General features: G+C 49.9%; 7 protein-coding genes across 7 annotated transcripts; 4 read left to right on the top strand and 3 right to left on the bottom strand.

Moving 5' to 3' along the window:
- Positions 1–118: 118 nt before the first annotated feature.
- EDB91DRAFT_1043481 (uncharacterized protein) lies at positions 119–3,070 on the top strand (the record flags this gene model as incomplete). Its single annotated transcript, XM_041313065.1, has 7 exons — positions 119–744; positions 806–999; positions 1,072–1,787; positions 1,842–2,019; positions 2,069–2,436; positions 2,485–2,540; positions 2,590–3,070. The coding sequence occupies 7 exons, from the start codon at positions 119–121 to the stop codon at positions 3,068–3,070; spliced, it is 2,619 nt and encodes an 872-aa protein (XP_041183379.1).
- A 288-nt stretch (positions 3,071–3,358) lies between these two features.
- EDB91DRAFT_1077686 (uncharacterized protein) lies at positions 3,359–5,120 on the bottom strand (the record flags this gene model as incomplete). The annotated part of the gene is made up of 3 exons (XM_041314945.1): positions 3,359–4,487; positions 4,673–4,845; positions 4,902–5,120. The coding sequence occupies 3 exons, from the start codon at positions 5,118–5,120 to the stop codon at positions 3,359–3,361; spliced, it is 1,521 nt and encodes a 506-aa protein (XP_041183378.1).
- A 108-nt stretch (positions 5,121–5,228) lies between these two features.
- EDB91DRAFT_1101315 (RNA-binding protein) lies at positions 5,229–6,156 on the bottom strand. The gene is made up of 4 exons (XM_041317244.1): positions 5,998–6,156; positions 5,829–5,949; positions 5,708–5,777; positions 5,229–5,654 (listed from the first exon to the last, which is right to left on the bottom strand). Exons 1-4 carry the CDS (start codon positions 6,100–6,102, stop codon positions 5,372–5,374), a joined length of 579 nt encoding a protein of 192 aa, XP_041183377.1. The 5' UTR covers positions 6,103–6,156; the 3' UTR covers positions 5,229–5,371.
- Positions 6,157–7,766, bottom strand: EDB91DRAFT_1101309 (cupin-like domain-containing protein). Its single transcript, XM_041317243.1, has 8 exons — positions 7,627–7,766; positions 7,481–7,576; positions 7,337–7,430; positions 7,186–7,289; positions 6,971–7,129; positions 6,856–6,921; positions 6,714–6,797; positions 6,157–6,663 (listed from the first exon to the last, which is right to left on the bottom strand). Exons 1-8 carry the CDS (start codon positions 7,703–7,705, stop codon positions 6,317–6,319), a joined length of 1,029 nt encoding a protein of 342 aa, XP_041183376.1. The 5' UTR covers positions 7,706–7,766; the 3' UTR covers positions 6,157–6,316.
- A 1,718-nt stretch (positions 7,767–9,484) lies between these two features.
- EDB91DRAFT_1043911 (uncharacterized protein) lies at positions 9,485–11,196 on the top strand (the record flags this gene model as incomplete). The annotated part of the gene is made up of 3 exons (XM_041313091.1): positions 9,485–10,067; positions 10,123–10,598; positions 10,654–11,196. Coding segments are annotated over 3 exons (1,602 nt in total), but the record flags the coding sequence as incomplete, so codon positions are not given.
- Positions 11,197–11,472: 276 nt separating this feature from the next.
- EDB91DRAFT_1101304 (uncharacterized protein) lies at positions 11,473–13,866 on the top strand. Its single transcript, XM_041317242.1, has 5 exons — positions 11,473–11,790; positions 11,854–12,024; positions 12,087–12,196; positions 12,248–13,145; positions 13,198–13,866. The coding sequence occupies exons 1-5, from the start codon at positions 11,565–11,567 to the stop codon at positions 13,590–13,592; spliced, it is 1,800 nt and encodes a 599-aa protein (XP_041183374.1). The 5' UTR covers positions 11,473–11,564; the 3' UTR covers positions 13,593–13,866.
- Positions 13,867–14,037: 171 nt separating this feature from the next.
- EDB91DRAFT_1234385 (uncharacterized protein) lies at positions 14,038–16,263 on the top strand (the record flags this gene model as incomplete). Its single annotated transcript, XM_041321203.1, has 5 exons — positions 14,038–14,832; positions 14,883–15,242; positions 15,293–15,478; positions 15,528–15,980; positions 16,051–16,263. The coding sequence occupies 5 exons, from the start codon at positions 14,038–14,040 to the stop codon at positions 16,261–16,263; spliced, it is 2,007 nt and encodes a 668-aa protein (XP_041183373.1).
- Between the last annotated feature and the right edge of the window lie 292 nt (positions 16,264–16,555).

Raw genomic sequence — 16,555 nt, 5'->3', positions numbered from 1 at the left:
AACCTGTCTCACACAGCTCTTGTCGCTCATTCATCGACGGCTGGACCGCCTACTACTACTATCATATTGCCTTGATTTCAACAAACCGGCAATATTCACCCTCGTTTCAAAAACTTATATGGCTGCTGTTAACTTGCAGACTATGTCTTCAAGTATACCTTTCGATTTTCTACCTATCAATCATCAGCATTCAAGATCAAACTCGGTCTCTTCATCTTCTACTCATTCACCTAATTCTCGTCCGCATTCTTCTCATGGCATGTCTCGCATGTCATCAGGATTACCAGCTTCTATGGATGATCACTACAGACTCTCTTATATGAGTGCTGATCAATCTCGCCACACTTCATTCTCACTTCCACCTTCCGACATGTCACATCCCTCTGGTCAATCTCCTCCAAACACTAATATTACTAATCCTGCCCTTAAAGGCCATATCCGTCAAACTCATCTCAGGGCTCGTGCCGCTGCTTCTCCGTACCCCCGCGATACAGAGAGCGTCCACTCTTCATCAAGTGAAACAGACGATATTTCCATGTTCCTTGGAAATCCTTCAGATTACCCTACAATGTATGGGCATCCTCATTCAATGCCCTCTAATCAAGAAACCATCCACACCGCCGGCGCTTTTGGTAGGATGTCCCTTGGTCCTGATCACGCATTGGAAAAGCTCGCTGCAAACGTTCGAGTCGCTACAACCACTAGTGCATCAGATAGAGCTAAGCAGATATTCGTACAAGCTTGGTGAGCTCATCTTGTGCGTTTCACCATAATGACCATCTTCTCATCGCTTGCTGCGCCTAAGGTTGACAGCCAATTATGCACCTTATCCAGATGGGAACGTACCTCGCCAGGGTCTTTACTTTTCCTACCGACGGGTGTGCGATCAGTACGGAATTCCTCACATCAACACTGCTACACTGGGAAAGGCTATTCGATTGTGTTTTCCAACTATCAAAACACGGCGCTTGGGTGTTCGCGGAAATAGCAAATATCATTGTGCGTACACTGCTTCAGTGCCACATCTGATGGTGATCGGAAAGAATTCTGATTGACGCCACGTTCGGTCAGATTGCGGCATTCGTCCCGCTACCTCGGCTGAAGCCGAGTGGCTTCAGGATTACATCCGAAAATCAAATAATAACGCTGGCCAGCAGTCAATCAACGCTGCCCGTGCAGCCCAAGAATCTTCCGACAATCCAAATAAAGGCGAAGAACGGTCCGATGAAGACGATGACGAGGATTCCGAGGGATCCAGCGCATCGAAGAGGAACTCATTGACTCTTTCGGGAGATCTCAAGGCCGTCGGTCTCACTTATGGAGATATCAGTGACAAAACACCTACCGCTAATAGCTTGCTCTCTCAGGCGCAAGCTGTCGCTAGAAGTAACACTTATCCCAGTCATGCTTCGATCCGTCGACACGCCAGCCAGCCAGATCCAAACCTTGCTGCACAATCTACTATGTCGCTTGGACCCAGCACTGGTGGTTCTTTCGTGCCTTCGCAGCAGCATGTATCAGTCCGCCATATGCCCCACTTTCCATCCATCGAAGAGGCAATAGGATCCAATTCTGCATCTCCGCAAAGCATCGCTGCTCGTGAGGTCTGGGGATGGTTCCAAGATCATCTCGACGCCGTCCTAGAGAGTGCTCGTGCCTTCAGGTTCGATCAGTTCGAGATGCACCTGAGAAGTTTCTGGTCCAGCTTGAGTGGGAATCATCGGGAAGTGGTGCATGCTCCCGCCATCGCTGGCCTAATGGCCAAAGCCGACGCAATTCTATATGATGTACGTCCAGCATAATGACTCGTCGGACAACTCTCATTGACCTCTTTTTGACAGGAAATCCTGGAGTTTTTAAGGTCCCAGATGCTCTCCCCGATCTCCCCTGCTGCTATGACCAGCCTTAGATCATTGGCAAGCAAAATGGAGAAGATCCTGCTTCTTGCACTAGACGGATATGGCAATACTTTCGTTGAGCCCAAGGTCGAGCTTGGAGCGCGGTTTGGGCATCTTGTTTGTACGTGACTTCATCGGCACTTCCACTGGCTTAACTCATGTTGCTGCAGTACGCTTCCTGGACATATACCAAGTTACCCAGGCTCTCAATACCGTATTGACGAACCAGAAGCAGCTTTCCGAGATGCGCCGCTCCTGGCAGAAAGTGGACTTTGAATCTGTCCGCAACCAGTCTGCTCTAGTGTGCAATTGTCGTCACGAGGAGCTTGTTCAGCTTCTAGAAGTCGATTTTGTGTCCATGATGGACAGCCTGTCAAAGACTGCCGAGCCGGTTAGGGAGGTTATGGCCTGGGCTGACAAATGTTGCGAGAGGCTCATGGGACAGCGGGTAGGAAGTGCTGAAGATCGAGGCACCTTGAGTTCTCGAAGTGTCTTGATTCGGTGGGGCTACGTGACCAGTCAGGTCATGAGAGATTTGGTAAGAGCTATCACGATCGATCGTCTTCCGTTTACCAACAGTCATTAGACCATTCGCAGCGACCCAGCCTTTGGAGCCTTCCAGATCATGAAACTATTCCTGGAGTATGTCAAACTAATTTCCTTTCGTAGTGCCTTGTTAACGTTCACCTAGTGATTGGATCGCAGTCAACGTTCTGCGCAGCGTTGCCCTGTCTACTAACTCCGTGGCCGCATCTGTCGAACCAGTGATGCAGCAACAGTTCTTTTCATTATCTCCCATGGCCGGCCAGGAAAGTTTTAACACCATGGAGTCTCGTTCCGCTCAACACGTGATGAGCCATACCCCGACCACTTCAAGCATGCTCGCAGCTTTGCAGCAGGACCCCTTCCCGACAGGCGCGCTGGACGCATCATCTTCTGGATTTAATGCAGACGCATATGGAGGTTTGAATTATATGGATACTTCAGTTCAGCCGGAGGATGGTATTCCTCCCGTCCATCAGTCAGGACTATCGTTCTCTGACTACGCGCCCGGGAATTCGTTTGACGTTGCGTCATTTGCGACGCAAGATTTGGGCATGAATACCTCGTCAGGTACTAATGGCGAGCAAGATCGCGAGGCTGAGCCCGTCAAGACGGAGGCAGGGCCTTAGTCCCGGTGTTCGATTGAAAATTATACCACTCGGTCAAAGATAGTATCTCCAGTGATTGTATATGTTCCCTTCCCCCTCATTTATTCATACCTTGTCAGTGTCCTATCTGTATTGCCACTTTTGCTGCTCCCCTACTTCTCGTATTCATTATTGTATAGGTCTTCATTGTCGAATAATACTGATTCCTTCTCGCTCTGGACATAATTTGCAGATATAAGTAGACGCAGATTTGGTAGTATAAGTGTGAGGTATAAAAATGTTCTCATCCAGCTTTGCGTCCCGAGTGATCTACAAAGTTTCGTTCTTCTCAGCGTCATCCTGAACCTCCTCGAGCTTCTCGTCAACCTCATCTCCAGGTATATCTATCTGATCACCCGAAGGAGTGGGGGTAGATTCCGAATGCTCGCCACCGCCGTTCGGTGGAGATACCTCGCCGGGAGTAACGTTCCGCTTGCCATCAGTCTTGGCGCCATTTGTCAGACGTCGGATCTCTGCCTCGGCTTTGGCGACATTTTCCGCAGTTTGGCGGGCTTGGTTGGCCTCATACCAGGCTTTCTTCGTCTTCAAGTTCTCGATGACACGAGGAACATCAGCCTGGCCCGACGGGGGCGATATAGATAGCGAAAGCAGCGCAGATAATTGACCATAAGGTAGATGGATGGCGTTGGTTTCAGCTGGGGAGGTGGTTTTGGGGGCTTTCTTCCCTTTCTTCGCTTTCCCAACGAAATATGATTCTTCGTCTTTCTTTTTCTGTGCCACCATGTCAACTGCATCCACCTGTCGAATCTCCAACTGCGGAACGCCAGCAACGTCCGATGGGGCTGGCGCCAATGAGGATGTCAACACTCCATTGCCAACGGATTTCCCAGAGAGTACGCCAATGAGAGTCTGGCAGTCTTCGATCTGCGTTTGGAAGGCGGGAAGTGATGCGTCTTCACGCAGACGTTCGGCGATTTCCAGCTTCCTCTGTGACTCTTCTGCAAGACGCTGAGCACGAGCTTTCTCAGCGCGTCGAGCGCGGTCCTCCTGCATCTTGGCCCAATGCCGGTCATTCGCATCCCGGAAACGGTATGATGACTCGCGCTTCTCATTGAAGAGAGCACTTATTTGTGCCTGAATACCGTCTCGCTCTTCAAAAAGCTTGCTTCGATCTGCGTACGCCTCGTCGGATGCCTTTTTGAGTTCGTCCAGTTCGGCTTTGAGGGAGTCATAACGCTCCGAGATTGCCTTTGACTCCGGGTCATCAAGTAACTTCTTCAGTTGTTCAATTTCTTGGCGGTCGGCTTCAATCGACTCTTGCTCTGCTTGGAACTTCTCGACTATTTTACGCGTCCGTCGTGATTGGCTAATCTCCTGAAGGGCACGTTTTTCATCCACCACTTTCATGGTACCAGATTCCACTTGTTTGTCCAAGTTGCTGAGAGACGGAAAACGTCAGTAGAAGGCAGTGTGATGTCAAGGGAGAAGTCCCACCTAATATGAGCATCAACTTCTGCTACGGTCCTGAAAGGTGTCTTGCCGCGAGCAGCTTGCAGGTCCTTAATCTGCATGGCACGTTTTCATCAGAAAATGGTGAATGCGCGGGCTCAATACTATGCGTACCTTTTCTGAATGCCATCTTGAATCGATTTGAGCTGGTCAAGCGTCTTGCCTCGGGATAGCTTATTGGATGACTGTTGATCGCGTATACCGTCCAATTCAGCCTTGAGAGCTGTGCGTTTGTCATTTCCAGTGCCAGACTGGGTTGCCGACGATATTTTTTCCCGGACGGCAGCCTAAGCGTGGATCGGTGAGTCTTCCAACCGAGTAGGAAGTTGAGTAGGACGCATACAAGTTTGGTCTGTAAACCATCAATTTCAGATCTGATTCTCTCCTGCTCCGCATCATATGCAGCCTTATCTGGCTTTCCGGAGCCTGTGACCGCAGATGTACTAAGGTCAGTTTTAGAAGGAGCGGGTGACGAGGGAACGGTGCTGTCGGGAGTTACTTTAGCACTATAGCTTTTAGCAGCGCCGTTGCTGGCCGAAGATTTAGATTTTTGGGCGGGCATTATGATTTTGAGCAGGAAGAGATGAGATGGGCGTAAAGACCAAGATGGTCAAGAAGTTGATGCAAACTGCACAGTAGTTTTCGTGTGAAAGCAACAAGACACGTCCGTGTTTTATTTTATGTACTTGCCGTCTCCAACTCCGGTCCATCCGGACTCTGTCTTTTCATGCGTCGCAAAGTCCAGACTCCCAAGATGCTCATGAATCCAGACAATTAATGACGTATAAAATACACAACTGGCACAGGGCAAAGTTAGAATACAACCTTGTGGTCCAGCTTCGCCACCTCTTTTCGACACTCCTCGTACAACTCTCGGTAGTCATCATCCTTTTCTGCCTCGGCATCCTTCTTTTGAACCTTGCGTTTCTGATCGGGGCAAATCATAACGCAACTTGTTGGTCGTTTTGTTGAACTAGCATGTCCGAGTTCTTCCTTTGACGCCACAAAGACGTATGGTATCTGAGCTTCTTCTGAGAGTACTGGGAGGTGAGATATAATGTCTATGGGGTTGATATCTGCCGCCAACACAAGCAATCTAAAAGGATATCAAGGCTCGTGGTTGAGAATGCAAGTACAAGGAGCGCATACCCTTTTTCTCCTTTGCGAATGCCTTTGACAACTTCCTTCACACCTCTCTTCACTTGCCGTGCTTTGGAGGCTGAGAAATGGTGAGTAGATGAACGAGAAAGCAAAAATAAGTTGGGCGCACCCTTCTTGATCGTTTTGTGCAGCTTCTTCACAAGCTTTTTCTGCGCTAATGGCTGCGCAAGAGGAGACAAATCTTCCAATGGAATGGTGATTTCTTTCTCCTTCTTCGGTTTTTTTGGGGACTAACATGATATGTACATGAGGACATTTGGAAACATGCTGGCACTCACCTCCGAAATGTCAGCCATTTCTACATCTTCTACCTCTGCCTCTGCAGCATCATCTTTTGGCTTCTTCTCCTTTTTCTCTCGCTTCTCTGATTTGTCTTTAGCCATGTTGCAAGAGCCGTAGCAAGGGGGAGCTGCTAAACACAAGAAAGTTCATGACGTGACTGACAATCTGTCACAAAGTCAAGCTGTCACGTTTCATAATGTGGAGATTGACCGTTGGTTGAATAAAACTTCGCGTTAGTGGTACCATTAAAACGTTTCCTAGCTACTTGCGGTGACAATGATATGTGTGTGTTATGTCAACCACCAATCAGGTCCATCACCGAATGTCAGTTTCATCATTTCCTGTAGGCATATCCCCGCTGCCCCTGAGTAAGTTCAGCCAAATCCAATTCATCCCTCGTACTTCTGCGTCATACCACCAATTAAGGGCGATAGTAGTTGAGCCAGATTGCTTTACGTAGTGCCACCAGCCAACTGGCAGGTACAATGTATCTCCCGCTTCGAGTGTGATATGCATTGGATGAGCTTCTGGAGGCAGTGACCCTGGAAGGTTCGGGTCGAAGACTGAAGACCAGCGGACTTGAGGATTATCCAAAGAAGGAACAACACTCAGACCATTGCTATTGTCAGAACGGTCGTACACTGCGTGAGGATACATCCGTTCTGAGGCAAATTATTACTGTGCTTCGCATAGCATTGAGAAAGCGTGTTACCTCGAAGACACCATCCTTCACAGGGTGGGAGGAGCGTGAAGTGTTTCCTTCCACGTATCACAGTATAAATGTTCTCGTACGGATCTTGTCACCGTGTGAGATGTCGACGTGTGCACCATTTAAGGGCCCAGTTATTACTTACCGCTATGTATACTCGTTATGCTTTTACTGTTTCCGATCCAAAGGTTGACGGCATCGGAATTTCTGCCTGTCCTTTATATTATGAGTGTCAGAACTCGGTGCAAATGAGTTCCCACCTAGCGCTTCGGCGACCCATGGAATGTTACTTGGAACATCTTCTCTGAGCGTACCAAATTCTGACGGATCATCGTTTGGCGACTCAAAGAAACGACTAGAATATATATTCCCATTTTGCGATTGGAGATAAGAAGTGGGGGCGTTGTCACCGTCCTGGTCTGCTTGAAGTTTCAAAAGGGATTAGTTTTCGTTCATTTTTAGGAGGAATACTTGCCCGTGTTAAGCCGTTCCAGGAGTTTTTCCATGGGAACTTTCTCGACAAAAGGTTCCACGAAAAAGAGCCTGCCTCCTGGGCCAGCCGCGATAGCATCTGCATGCCTGCTCCCCCGTCAGCCACAGAAGGGCTCAAAGAAATGAATACTCACCCATTTGGTGTGATTGCCACCGATATAGGTTGTTCCTGCAGCTTGTTCTGCAAGTAATCATCGGTCCATCGTTTCAAGGCCGGGATTTGGAAACCTGAACTTCATATCACAAGCCACTCTAATCTGACCATTGACATAAGGGACCTTTAATGACAACAGGTCTAGATACGTGGACTAGTTGTGCGAACTCCGCTGCTGTAGGAGGGCTTTCAAGCGTTTGAAATGACGAGCCATTCATGTCTAGTTTTTTGAATAATCAACAGGATCCGCCCAAGAATGGACTTCATTACCATGATACTCTTGTGATATCCATCTTAAGATATCGTGGGTCAGAATCGGAGATGCCGATTGATCCAACTCAACCGCCATCGGCAGTGCCAGTGAGAAACCTTGTGGCCTCCTGTGGCTCGAACTTGGTCCACAGCAACAATATGAGTCTTACTTAAAAAGGCAAGTAGTATTTGAGGTCACGGGTCACATGCAGCGCGATCAGGTTCACGGTCAGACGCGTTTCGAAACTTTTGATCATTTCCGGTGCTCAAAGTCTCCACGCTCGTTGCACGCCTTCAACTACTACTTTCTACTCTCAGATGTCCGAGAAGCGCCAAAATAGAGTGACACGGAGCACGCGGGCGAAGCAGGTGTGTGTGTGTGTGTGTGGCATATATGTCACCCGTTCCTCACGTTGAAGACACGCAGGCATCCGCTCAGAAGACTCTGTATGAGTTGTTCCAGAAAGATGAGGAAACGAAGCCTTCAGAAGAAAGTTCCAAGGAACTAGATGGAGCAGACGCGACTGAAGTCACCTCATCTTCAATAGATCCGGTAGATATCATAGTCATTGATGACGAACCTTCTCCACCACGTCCTAGGGTGCCCCGGAGAATTATACGAAACTCCGTCCGACAAAATAACAGTGAGTACTGTTTGATGTAAGCACTCTGCTTCATCATCACTGGTTCACAGGCCAACAGACGAAATTGTTTCCCATTTTCGGAACGCCATCCACAACTCCCATCCAGACTACTCACTCAAGCTCCACGGCTGAAAACAGGCACATTTGTGGAGATACTTTTATTGAACTGTCCGATGATGAACAGCCATCGTCATCTCATCAATCCTCTGCCTCGTCACCTCGTGCAGAGATGAATACCCCTCGCCAATCATATCCAATTCCCGCGTTACCATATATCGAGCATACAAACGCGTCAACTAACGGGTCAAACACAGCCCTCACACGAGCCGCTGCGGCACAAATTCGATTATGCGTTCCAGGGGATGTGCATCCCTCAGTCAAGCGACATGCACCGCTGGGCGATATGACGCTAGATGCGCCATACCCAAATAAGGACATGCAACATGTTCGTGGACTGCAGAATACCTTTAGTGCAAGTTCGGAGCCAACGAAACGTCATAAACGCAGTCTGCCAGATCCCACAGACGACGTGTCTCTGAGCTTCCTTTCTTCCTTATCGCAGAGGAATGGATGTCAAGACCCCCTTCTTGAACCGTTGACCTTTCCCCGGATCTCCTCGCAATCCGAACATGAAAATTATCTTGGTATCCACGGACCCCGTGATGCCGCGCTTCATCCCGCAATTTCTAGATTTTTGCGTGCCGAGGATTATGCCAATCGGACAGCTTCTGGGCTGCTACATCAAGAAATATGGACCAGTCGCTTCCGCCCCCGACGAGCGGATGAAGTGCTAGGAAACGAATCCCATGCATTGTATATTCGAGATTGGCTCAAGGCTCTCGAAATTTGCCTGCATGCCACAAATCCCCCTGCTGTGAAAAGTGGCACAACCGGCACAGGCAGGCGGAAGTCTAAGCCCAACCCGCCCGAAAGGGCACCCAAGCGGCCTCGTGTCGTTCGAGCTGTAGACAAAAAGAGAGGCAGGAAACGGCAGAGGCTGGATTCCGAGGACGAATCAGATGTTTTTATTGCTCACAGCGACGACGAAGACGATACGATCTCAGACAAGCCAAAGGAAGAAACCGATGACGATGATTTTATTTTTTGCCAGCGGACACTTTCTCGCTTCCAGCAAAAGGGTACTTCGCGGTTATTAAAGCAACGTCCGTCGACCTCGGAGATTGGTGTTCGACACCATCCCGACCAATCCAAATCGCCAATCATCCGATGCTAATTTCACCGACAGGCTAACGAATACACTCATTATAACTGGGCCTCCTGGATGTGGGAAAAGCGCCGCGGTCTATGCTTGTGCAGACGAGCTGGGGTGGGAGGTCTTCGAGGTGTATCCTGGGATTGGAAGACGCAGTGGCGCAAACCTCGATAACCTCGTTGGCGATGTGGGTAAAAATCACCTCATTCACCAGACGAGGCCGAAACGCTGGACGGCAGCTGCGCAGTGTGATACAAGAACAAGCGCTGCACTTTCAACTCTTTTCCCTAAAGGAGGGAAAGTTAACCCCAAACCCTCGCCAATTCACTCAGACACCGAGCATCCTAGTGATGTTGACACACACATCCTCGTGGATGCTGTCAGTAAGTCCCTGCAGGACACGGTGGAGCCACCTGTGGCCATTGATGGGCTAGTTGAGTCATTAAAGACAAATGGACCGTTGAAGCCGTCTGTTAGTGCTCGGCAATCACTCATTCTCCTTGAAGAAGTCGATATATTATTCAAGGAAGACGCTGGTTTTTGGCCGGCAGTGATAGACTTGATCAAGGAGTGCCGGCGTCCCGTGATAATGACATGCAACGGTACTGGCTACTTTAATCATATTGACTTTTCCAGAATTCAATTTTGCCTCGACAGATATCAAGCTTGTCCCCACCACGGACCTTCCTTTGCAATCTGTGCTGAGGTTCCAACCTTGCCCTTCCGGGCCCGCTGTCACGTTTCTGCAATGCCTATGTCTGACAGAGGGATGCGCTGTCCCGAGAGAAAAGTTAATTCAGCTTTACGAAACCACGTACACCACGCAGAGTATGGATCTTCCAGACGCGCCGCTCAACCCCAGAACCGAACCACTACCATCACCGGATCTCAGGCGGTCTATCACCCAGCTGCAATTGATTTGTACTGACGCTACCCACGAAGCTGAGATTCCTCAAGAAGCACAGGGGGCCGCTGAATATCGCCCGTTCCTCCCTCTCACAATTTCCGCCGAAACCAGTGCTGATGTTTCTGAGACATCGACGGAGGAGCTGTGGCGATGGGCTTCCACTTACACGGATTGTGTTTCGTATACCGACAGCTATCTTTGCAGGACATCACTGGATGAACATGAGGTGAGGGCGACAGTGCACATTTTTCTCTTGCTTTCCTGACAGTTCACTATTCGAGGCCCTGGCTTACAACTTATCTGAACCTTCGCTTGACGATGAATTGGGTCATACCATACTATTCCGGCCACTCCACGTATCTGACACGAGAGATTCGCTTGCCTTCTATCACGATGATGAGCTCATTGTGCAGGATGCCATCCACCTTTCACGTGGTAAACACGAGGTTTTGGGACCTATTCCGATCACCACGTCGATCGACCCCGCGGCTGGTGGCACCAACACTGACATGGAAACAAGGCTCTTCCGAGCTCGCGTGGAGCATCAAGCACAGATGCTAACCGCATTGCAGGACATCATTCAACCACCCGCACCTCTCATGCCCCAGAGCAGCGTGTACCTTGATTACATACCGTGGGTGAGATTCATGGTTACAGTGGATGATATTCTGGAGCGATTAGCGTGGGATGAGATGGAGAAGGTGAAGTCTGGGAGATTAACGAGGAATAGTATGAAAGCGAGACATATAAGGATTATTGATTTAAAAGAGGATCAGCATCGGGCATTGATAACTAGTAGAATGCAGGGGCTCGAGGAGGGCTGATGGAATGATGGATAGTTTACGAGAATTGCTGTGTTTGTAGCCCTGCGATCTGAATTCTCGTGTGATGGTAAACCCAGGTATACCCAGGCATTTTACCAGGTGTTGTAAACTTTCCCTCTTCCCTGCCAACTGAGTGAGCGGAGAAAGGCTTCATGAAAACTGAAATAGTAATCGAATCCTGGCAGTCACTCGTTAATTTAGCCTTTTCGGAGGTGTGCATCGCCACGTGCTCGTTGCCCACGTTTGCTGGAGGCCGTATCTAGTAACAGAGTTTTAGTTCTATAACGTCGACATTCACAAAGCATTCACATCGACCCGTCTCTTAACTACTCTCCGTCGTCATTTTTACTCAATCTAACCCAGGCATAATGCCTGCATACGCAACGACGACTACGATCAAGCATGTCAATCTCCATTCCCCCCCAAAGGATACTGGGGGAGCACTGAAAGATTCAGCGTCCGTATCCAGACATTCACCAGTAATTTCTCTTCCCCCTCTCGATTATTTACAGCAGCACCGCAGGGGATCAATCACAGATCCATCTCTACATGCTGCTTCAGCCAACCTATCTGCAGGTTCGCGTCACGTAGATGGTATTGATTTTGGTTCCTGTCCTATCGTCCAAGCCCGAAGCTGATGCGACGGCATCCTCTCAGGACCACGTCCAGCTGCGAACTACACTTTTGGTGATAGCGGAAGTTCAACATACAATTCTGAGTCTTCAAGTAAACAAATGCGCAAGATATTACGTTCCCCATCAGCAGAATGGGAGCCTGCAAAAGGTGTTTCACCTCTACAGACATCACTTCCTCCAAATGGAGGAACTAGTGAGTTTGAAGTGTCATTTGTTGTACGCATCTTTTGAACGTAGAGGCGGTCACATTGTTAGAAACCACCGACCACATGAACGTGGACAGCAGTAATGAGAGACAATCCCCCAGAGTTAACACGCGACAACTAGACGACAGTGATCACAGTTCACGAAGGCAATCTATTGCTGTAAGTCATTGACGTCGCATTCGAAACATTTTAAATTTTACAAATCTACAGAATTCTTCGGATTCCCAAATGTCACATGGAACGAAACGAAAGACGTCTGCTTATAGAGAAGCAAATGGCAGTGACGAAGCAGATTCGCAATTAGTAGGACCAGGGGTACCGAGTCCCATGAACCTCGATTCAGAAGGACGCGCACAGAAACGGCGAGGGTCAACCATTGAGATGAGTAGGATAGCCCAGCTGAGCATATATGACCAGAGGCGACATTCAGTGCATTCTGGAACGATAGGGCCGGTGGCAGCTCCTGGAATCGCAGGAGGAAACGGGCATTGGTGGTTGAACGAGAGACGGGATTCTCTACCACCATCGTTCCCAAACGGGACAAGTGTCTACCCCTCGGCATTGTCCGGCGATCAGCCACATGGTCGACCTGCTGCACCCTCTACGCCAGGCAGCATGGCGACTTTCGCATGGTCTTCGACACAACACCCGGACGGTCCACAAGACCCTAATATACAGCACCACCCCCGTTCTTTCGAAACACAACCTATGCAGATGACCATGATGCCCCCGATGACATTTCCACCAGACAGGCGGATGTCGGTGCCAGAAAGCTCGAGCTCAGCAATAGGCCCGACCAGAAATATCCGTTCGCGCTCCCGACCTCCATCGCGTCAATTACGCGAAACTAGCCAAACTGCTACTACTGCAGGGCCCGCGCCACCTGCAGATGAGCCTTGTTCGGCTCCTTCTCCGTCATCATCTAGTCTGAAACCGCCGAAGGAGCCGGGATCTACACCTTATTCCCGTTCACCGGAGCTCCGAGTGTCGCATAAGCTTGCCGAGCGAAAGCGACGGAAAGAAATGAAAGACTTATTTGATGAGCTGCGGGACCAGCTACCCGCAGATCGAGGCATGAAGGCGAGTAAATGGGAGATCCTTAGCAAAGGTATGCATACCGGGTTTCTACACGCGCAACAAACCTTGACATACGCATGCAGCTATCGACTTTGTTGCAACCTTGAAGCAAAGTCACCAAGATATGGTTCGTGAGATCGAGATGCTGAGACACGAGCTAGAAAGCATGAGGCAAGGCATACCACCATTTGGTCCAGGAGGGCCACCCCACACTATGGTGTATGGGCAGGGCGCACCAGTTCCAGGATCATACCCACCACCTCCAGGAACGATCCCTCATCCTCCACCGCATCAGCATCAGCAACCGCCCCATCAGCCTCAGCCCTTGTCACGACCACCATCATCGGAAAATCCATATCCAGCAGGAGGTGCACCTACTACTCATTCGGCAGCTCCAACAGTAGCACCGTCGGCAGCGCCTGTTACCAATGGTGCCGCGAGCATACCAACTAACAAGTCAGAGGTACAGCCGATGTAGCTGTCGGGCGTGTTCACGTCTTTCCATGTCTCTTCCCTCTGCTGAATTCTACGTTGGCCTGGTTTTTTTAAGTTACGAGTTGTGATGGTTTTAGCATGGTTGTTTTCATCTTTATGGACGAATTTTCACGATCACATGAAGTGTATATAGCCTTCACCTTAGGTTTTCCTTTCGTCGCAATTGTTATGATGATCATCAAGCATTATTAAGATCTGGCTTGTCTAGAACAAAGAGTTTGGCGCTAGACGCGTTTGAAAGACTGCATCTTATGTCAGCATGTGGACCTTGTTCCCCAACGCCGGCCATTGCTCCTACAGCTTGTGAAACAAAGCTCTCTGGTTATTTTCCGCTCGTTGACTCGTTGGTGTCCAAGTCGCCTGCTGCGCTGTTTACCTGATACCACCATCAAGACTCGTCTTTTCTCCAGATTATAGCTATCTTTTCAATGCCACCAAAATCAGCCGAATCTCTTCTATTTCACAAGAAGAAATCAATAAAGAAGGAGCCCTCTACGCCATCGACAGCTACTCAAGGCTCTCAACCATCCCAGTCACAGACATCTCAATCACAGCCATCCCTCCGCAAATCCGTTACTCCTCGCATACAACCCACCCCACCCAACGCTGACCCAGATGACAGTTCTAAGCTCCCTGATGGCGAGTTTGCCGAATACAAGCTCATGTCCTCTGCTCTCAATGGATGGAAATATGATGTTATGAAGTTTGATTCGAGAAAGACTGTAGACATTTCGACCTGGGAGGAGCCGATAAAGCTGAATAGGAAGGAGTTGAGGAGGGACGAGCCTGGTCCATCCACCCAAGTACCTGCGGGACCCATGCTGGGGCCTGACGGGAAGCCTGTTATAGGTTCAGATGGAAAGGTCGTCTTGGTCGATGCGGATGGCCGACCGATAGGGAACAACGGTGATGGGGCTCAGTCGAAGGACAAGGGCAAAGGTGCCGGTCGGAAGAAATTTCAGAAGAAGACACGGCAGGTATTTTTGGTGCCTGAGGCAACCCGTCAACTGCGGCGCGAGGAACGCTATCCCTGGGTGATGGAGGACGCAAAGCAGAACGAGATGTGGGTAGGGAAACTGGAGGAGGTGTCAAAGGCGGAGACACACGCTCTCTTTATGCCAGCTGCACAAGAATTCTTCAAATTTGTACCTGCCAATCGCTGGTACAAGTTCCAGAAGAAGCCTAAACATCATGTCCCTGGACTAGAGGAAGCGGAGGCTCTGGTACATTGTCCATCGCATTTGTACCACTATGTTCTGACGCCCCTTCCCAGATGGCCAAGATTCAGAAGAATAAAGACCCCGAACGTTGGCTGCTGCACCGGAGAAAGGGGCAAGCGCCCTCGGCAGCAACGTCAGAAATGTTCAAGGCGGAGGCGGAAAACCGCGTTATATCTGGTAGTTCGTCACTGGTCTATTCGTCTGGACAGAGTCGAGCTATGGGTGGGCGAACACTACGGACAACGAACCGCGGATCTCAGGGTGGCGGTGACGACGACGAAGGAGCGCCCAGGAGAAAGAAGGAGAATGACATGGAAGGAGACCTGGATGAGCAACTTTTTGATGACGAGTTTGCGGATGACGAGGAGGCAGGTCCAGCCGATATGGACGAAGAGGAGGCAAAAGAGCTAGAGGTATGCCCGTCCTCCATCATTCTCATTGTAGCGCTGACATGCGTACATAGGAACGCCTCAAACGAGAGTATAAGAGCGCCAACAAGACCCGCGAGGGCTTTGTCGACGAATCAGAGTCCGAGGATGGCGAGAGTCAGCTGACGAAGGACGGCAAATCTCTCAAGAAGCTCATGCGCAAGCTGGAGAAGAACGCTGCATACGACAGCGATGAAGAGCGCAATCCGTATGCAAGCTCCGTGTGTACCCGTTTCCTTACCTCCACTATGCATGCTAATACCGGGGCAGAATGAGGAGGAAGAAGAGGAAGAAGATCCAAGTGTCGCAACGGCACCTACTCAAGAGCAGCCTCAACAGAATAAATCTCGGTCAGCTTCTCAACAACCCCCTCCGAAACTATCGCAGCCGTCTACGAGCGCTGCTCAAAACGGTTCGGCTGTTGACTCTCGTGCCACTTCGCCAGCGCCTGCAAGCATGGGCGGCCATTCTGTCGTCGCGAAACGCGCCACAAGTCCCAAAGCACCGAAGCTCAAGTCGACATCGACGAACGGCAGTCGCACAACCAGTGGACAGGGTGCTGGAAGCAGGGCGACTAGTCCTGCCACTGGCAGTAGAGCAACTAGTCCTGCAGCTCTATCTAAGGGTTCAGGCAGCCCGACGTCAAATGGCCAGCCAACATCGTCGAACAAGCGCAAGGCTACTGATGATCTTGGTGGGAACACGGCATCGGCGGCTGCGGCAGTGAATGGCGCGGCTGCACCGCCGAAGCCGAAGAAGCGGAAACCGCTTCCCCACTGGCCCACTCCCAGAGGGCGAATTGGAAGAGAGGATGCTCGTCGAGTGGTTACAGAATACGCCCAACGCGACAACGCGGGACTGTATTCAGCATTTTACGCCTTACTTGACTACAGATGCGAAGAAGGCGAAGTTTACGGCGATGGTGAAAGAGGTCGCCCAGCTGAAGGGAGGTATTCTGATATTGAGGAACCGAGAGGCTTCTGCAGCTGCCTCGCCGGCATCGTAACTCACTTAGGGAATTGTACTTTAGATTGCTGTGAACGACGCCGTCGTGCTCTGGATAGTGATCAAGGTCCTATGAGAGGTTTCATAACGATAATACAACTGGGAAAAGCCAGAATCCATGTTCACGGTGGAGGTCGGTCGAAATCCTTCAGTGTATATGGTGATTCTCATAGTCACTTCTAGGCGCCCTTCGGAGGTATTCAGTCGATGACCGATTTGGTGCTCCTCATGCTGGCGGGGACCAGTCATATTGCAGCATTCAATAGTGACAATTCAGTAATATTTTGATAAAC

Source organism: Suillus paluster (assembly GCF_016628075.1).
Source record: "Suillus paluster strain FC165 chromosome Unknown EDB91scaffold_3, whole genome shotgun sequence".
Classification (NCBI taxonomy): domain Eukaryota; kingdom Fungi; phylum Basidiomycota; class Agaricomycetes; order Boletales; family Suillaceae; genus Suillus; species Suillus paluster.
This window is presented reverse-complemented; position numbering and strand designations above follow the sequence as displayed.